At 35.1% G+C, this 6,327-nt stretch overlaps 1 protein-coding gene across 1 annotated transcript; it reads right to left on the reverse strand.

The window, feature by feature from the left end:
* LOC18601786 (mitogen-activated protein kinase kinase kinase 2) lies at positions 981–1,895 on the reverse strand. Its single transcript, XM_018119035.1, has one exon. It carries the CDS (start codon positions 1,893–1,895, stop codon positions 981–983), a length of 915 nt encoding a protein of 304 aa, XP_017974524.1.

The following is a 6,327-nucleotide window of genomic DNA, read 5'->3' on the forward strand; positions in this document are numbered from 1 at the left end:
TCCATGTAAGTCTTAATTTAGAATGTTATATATATTTCCTCATGCAATCAAAAGAAAAATGGTCATGGAAATAAAAATTGTTCTATGTTCTATATATTTCCTCCATTGTCAAATGTCAAGCAACTGCTCAACAAAGCAGTTAATTAATACGCATCCGGAACACAGCTGTTTAATTAATCTTAAACTAAGGGTAGAGGGTTGTTTTCTGGAATCATATTCATGATCAAGCTTTGTAGCAGACCATCCTTTCCTGTTCATGATCAAGGAAGAGACACCTGCGGTTGTGTTCTTCGTTGGAGCTGTGCTCACTATTGGAATCTTGAATTCAAACAAGGATTATGGTGTAATATTGATAATAAATAAATAAATAAAGCTATTACTTTGCTATGATGGTTTCTTAAATAAGTATATGATCATTAATTTGTTCTTCCATAAAACTTCTTTTGTAATCCCATTCCAATGCCATCATCAGAGGACCCAGGTTGAAATAAGTGGTGTCATCAGACCTGAAATACCAAAATTCCTACTAATTATACTACTTACGTTAGCGTTTACTTTTTTTCATGAAAGATATGTTAGAGTTTTATTTAATTAATAATGCTAATAAATTTACTAATTATTATTATTTTAATATGATACCACTCAAAAAAATTTATAATCTGTCCTAACTATAATGCATCCTTTCACAAGGCATAGATAACTTGGTGGCATCCTATCCATTCTTCACAACTATTAATGGATATTCATAGCTATGCAGCGTTAATTACATGGTCATATTTTGAGAAAAAAAAATTACATGGACGTGTACTACATTAGGAACTTCTGACCTGCTAAACTAGCATCTTATGCTATATCTAAAATTACTAGTTCAATAAAAAATTAATACTATTTTATTTGAATAGTAATAATAATCAATTAGTAGCTAGGCACATTGCTAAAAGTTGTTTGGTTAGAAGGAAGATAACTATCAGCTTTATCATTCATGGTGAAGAGGCTTTGTTCGAGATGGCAACGGAGGGGCGGTCTGGAAGGACAAAAGGATGACTTAGCAGCATATCAGCAGTCCACCTTTCACTAGGATCCCTTACAAAACACTTGCTTAAGAAATCTTGTCCTGTGCTTGACATGTTTTCGGATATTTTTGGCGAATACCTCCTAGATCCGAGCTGGATTGCCAAATCCGTCAGATCCTCATATTCCCATGGTAGTTTTCCAGTAACCATCTGAAGAACAATGCACCCTAGCGACCATATATCCATTGAAGCACTGATTTTCTTATAATTAATACCTTCTGGTGGCATGTAAACTGCTGTACCTGGAAATTTCAGCATCCAAGGATCGACCCCTGGCTCATCGACTCTTTCTCCAGGTTGCTCAGCCAGGCCAAAATCAGCAATCTTTAGACTGCTAACTGAACCATACTCATCAGAAGGATATACAAGAACATTTCCAGGCTTGAGATCACAATGAACGTAGCCTCTCTCATGAATATCACGAACCCCTTCAACCAGAATTCTTGCGTAGCACCTCGCATCACATTCCGGAACCTTGCCCCCATATTTATTGTTTATCAAATCCAGAAGACTACCACCAGGAGCATATTCAAGAAACAAGTTGTAAACCACCGCCCCTTGCTCACAGCTCAACATATCACCGTAGCATTGAACAATATTACGGCAAGGAAAGAATCTCTTAAGGATTTTTTGTTCCTTTTGAAGTGAAGAAGAAAGTTGGTAAAGACAAGATTTCATCGCAAAAACTTGATCATCAGAAACGGAGTTTGTAGGTTTCACCAAGTGAACAATTGCAAACGAACCCTTGCCAAGAGTCTTAAGTTTGGTCCACTCCATGGATAAATGATTCGTTGCTACTCCTTTTACCACAGCGGAATCCATATAGACATATAGTTGTTGATGAAAGTTCGTTTGATATAGATATTTATACCTTCCGGTTCCGCAAGGAGTGTAGTGTGTGTCGGTTTTCACTTCTCCTAATTCCACCTGAGTTTTGATAATTAAGATTTGTGCTGTCAACTTGTCATTGGCCAATTTATGTACGTGGTGGATTGATACTCTTGCTGCCAGGTAGTACTTTTGCGCGTTAGTTTTTGGACTTAAAAGGGTATTTGTTGAACATTTGAAAAGCAAGAGTAGGAAGTTTGATGAGTATATTCAATAGATTTGTTTCTTTGTTGAAAGCTAAATTCTGGGAATGATAGATCATGGATTTAGGTCGCCGTTGATTCAGATTATTACGATGCCTTTGATGTTTCCAGGATTCTTGCATAGTGCAATCTGCTATATATGTAAATTATGTTCTACTTATATCATATGCTAGACAGCAGGTTCTCCACAAATTCCTTTTCACCAATTATTTACCAGATTCAGCTTTTCCGGAGGCTCTTTTCCTCTACATGGTTATCAATATTTTTTTTTTTTTTGTCCCCATATTCTTGCAATTGCAGAGACTATATGAATTGGGAGCTAGGAAGATAATAATGCTCGAAATCACCCCACATTTCACGAGAAAATATGAACTCAGTGGAATATGTCCGGAGGAAACGAACCAAATTGTCTCATTTTTTAATAGCAAGCTTCATGCACTGCTGAAGAATTTAGCATCTACTCTTCGGGGCTGGATATTCATTAGGTTACGATTTCATTACTAATCCTTCAAATATTATAAGTTTTAAAAATATTTAACAATTAGCTTATACGTTGATCGGTAGAGTTTTTAATTCTCAAAACGAGATTAGAAGATTGTCAATTCTCATTAAACTACATTTAAGGATGTCATTAATAAATTAATATAACAGCAAAATTAAAATTGCAGGGAGGGCGGGGGCCCCACTAGCCCACCTCCCCTCCGCTTTTGTTAAGTAAAAAGCCAATGCAGAACAATTAGTTGAGTAGAATATCATGAATGTTACATCAATAAAAGATCAGATAAATTTTTTAATTATAAATAAAAGTTTTTACTCACTTAATAGGGTTTATATTATGCATATTAAGATTATAATTGAGCTAAGCATCAAGGAACATGTATCTAAAAAATAATATTCGTAATATTAACATCAAGTCTACTGATTTTAAGCCCATAACACCATGCTGCAAACCAAATGAACATTTTTCCTAAGATGATTATCATAATACTGAAACAGAGAATTCAATAGCAGCATCCCTTCGTTTCAACGATACAAGCATTTTTTAGTCCTACTAGCCTTTGGGAGCTCTTACAAAGTTGAAAACTATGTGTAAATTACATATGGCACAGATTTATTCTTCCAACAGACACTAAATGTTTCATTCTCGACTCAAACCAATAATTGATTCTTTTTCTTACTTTCATTCCCATAAAGTAATTTTTAGAGATATAAGTTAAATTTATATATGTGGAAACGTCACTTGAATCTAAAACTTTAAACTAAAATTACAAATAATAGAGATTTTTCTATTGGGATGGGGGATTAGCAATAAATCAAAATCTTGAGTCTAGATAATTAATTGTTTAGTGTAGATGTCACTGTTCATTGTTGGTGCTTAGATTCCTAAGTTGAGTATTAAATTATTATTATTATGTTCAAGTATGTGATGTATCTAAGCCTCTATATAAAGGGGTTGTGATCATTAATTGAGTGTATTGGTTGTTTGAAGATAATCTCTCCGAAGGAGCTCTGTGTGGCTTAGCTACACATCTCTCCTTGATTGAGGGTAATAAGGGAAAGGAAGAATGATTTTGCTTTAACTTTTTAAATAAGATATTAATTTGGGACAATTAAAAGTATACAAACAAAATTGGGTTACTTGCTCAAGCCCTTAGGCTCGATCTGACTCAATTTGAGCTTGGACAGATTATTAAGTTTGAGTTTGACTCTCGTCGATCTAAATATATTATTTTATTAATAAATAATATATTAAATTTAATTTTTTTAAAAAAAAGTTAAAATTTGAAATTGGGATATTTGTAATTTCAATTAGTCCTAATTTCAGTTGCGCTTTGACTTATGCGTGTCTTAATGTCTCCGAAATCAAAACCAAACTCAATATATATGGAAAGGGAGTCAGGTAGATTATTCTTATATAGTCCCGATTAAATGGAATTGGGCTTTGTTCAGCCCATATATATGATCAAAGCTTTGAGAAAGCATCGATGCCAACAAACCATGAGGATTGGAAAGCTCTTTGATGAGTATACATTCAAGACCTCTGGCATAGAGCTAGCAATAGTGTTGATTACGTGGTTCGAGGTTAAACAAGTATATTCGAGAATGAACATGGTTAATTGATAAATAGTAGATCCATATGTCTTCACCATATGATGTATACATACCACATAAGCAAAAGAACATGGTTACATCCTTAATTTGGTAGCAACTACATATCATTTCTAAAGTGAAAAACATTACTTATCAAGGCACACTTAATGTACAAAGCTTGTGTTCCTATATGTAAACTACTTGTTAGAAAACCAAACCACTTTTTCTCGTTCCTATGCATGCCTTTAGGGCCAACCCCAAAAACAAAAACAGAAACCCTACAAACAGAAATTATACCCCTCCCATATAAAGGTTAAGTGACTTCACTTTATAGTGATGAGGGCAAAATTGTGAGCCTAAACCAGTAGTAAACCCAGCCAGGGTTTCAAAAGAAACACTCAATGCTTTGGTACATTATTGTTGATTGGAGGCTTACGACGAGGCCTGTCGCATCCTTTGTAATCCTTATGCATCAAGTTTACAATCTCTTTAGCTGCCTCGAGAAGCCTTTTTGATTCAATTCTGTTACCAATGACAGGAGGCTTTTGGGAGACTGGTTTGTCAGACCTTGAAGGACTCTCCAAGCTGGCTTTAGGTGGCACTGCCTTGGACTCTTCAAACAGCATTGAGTTTGGAAGATAGAGTGGCTGATCACTCCTAGGAATTCCCGAGCCAGAAAAATTCCTTGTCTTTGGTTCCAACTTGTTGATACCAGTTACCTGGTTTTGAACATAAAGTAATGCTAATAGGTTATTGGAAACAATCAAACATTTATTACTAGAGTGACCAATTGTATGTGAACGCTACTTTCTTGCCTGCGCATCCATATATGAAAGCAAATATATAGCACAACCCAACCCATATTATAGGTTATGCTAATAAGTGTCCTAAAACAATCTTTTAGGTTAATTAAGATATTATTTATTATACTATTTTTATATTAAATGTAATAGATGAAAACTCAAGTGATGATATATGCATTAGAATAAGATATTAATACTTAATACAGTAATTTTAAAGAGGATCCGTAAAGGACTCGTTGGTTAAACCTTTTTAACTTTATTGATTGAGATACAAGAAAAATAGTAGGCATGCTTTGTGTGTGTGTGTGTGTGTGTGAGAGAGAGAGAGAGAGAGACCTGATTATTTGCTTGATCTTCAAATTTCCCAATGGACTTAATTTCAGCATCATTGTTCTCCCCTGCATTCAAAAGACAATATCTATGATGAATATTGCTTAATTGACACTACAAATTTCAGTTTCAACCGTTGAATGAACATGTTAAAATGCAATCTAAGATGTAACATTTCATTTAAATCAGGAGCATTTCAAGCAGCATTATAAGCTAAAAATCGCTTTTATAAACAACAAAAATTTGTCCGTTACATACAAGCTATGATATTCACACATCCTTTTCCTAACATCTACCAAGCCTAGCTAGCTATATATAACTGTTGACAAAAGGGATCTGAAAGGGTGTTTTTCTTTTAGTGACTTTCACTCAGTTATGCTTGGGAGGGTGACGTTTAGGCCCACGATAATCAGCACCAAAAGCTACAAAATGAGCTGTTTCAACCTTAGGAGTACTACTTCCATCCCAAGATTTACATTTCACATTAAAAGCTCCCTTTTCTTCAAAATCACATTTTCCATCAGAGCGGTTTGCACCTGAATTCTTTGAAGCCCCTCCATCGGACCCTTGTTTTTCTGCAATCTCTTTTCTCACCACTTCATGCCCTCCCATTCTCCTTCCTCCAAAATACCCACCAAGAAATTCCTGCGTAGGAATGGATGCATGCATGACATGAGCAACCAAAACTTGAAAAGATAGCAAATATGCAACAAAACAAATTAACAGCAGCACCAACCTTTTGAGCCGATACAACAGTTCCTTCACTTGCCACAAGCCTTTCTCCAATTGTTTCCCCACCTGCAAGGAGAATTCAAGCAACAGATAATCTCAGCCGATAGTAATTAGAGGATCACTTTGAGCAAAATTAATGGAAATATATAGTTACCAGTTACTACCTTGCTGACCATGCACTGAGCAGCTATTAAGCGCATGCATAAC

The sequence above is a fragment of the Theobroma cacao genome, chromosome 4, assembly GCF_000208745.1.
Source record: "Theobroma cacao cultivar B97-61/B2 chromosome 4, Criollo_cocoa_genome_V2, whole genome shotgun sequence".
NCBI lineage: Eukaryota > Viridiplantae > Streptophyta > Magnoliopsida > Malvales > Malvaceae > Theobroma > Theobroma cacao.

Excerpts from the sequence above, each read along its gene's own strand:
- LOC18601786 (XM_018119035.1), bottom strand. The coding sequence starts at position 1,895 with ATGGATTCCGCTGTGGTAAAAGGAGTAGCAACGAATCATTTATCCATG.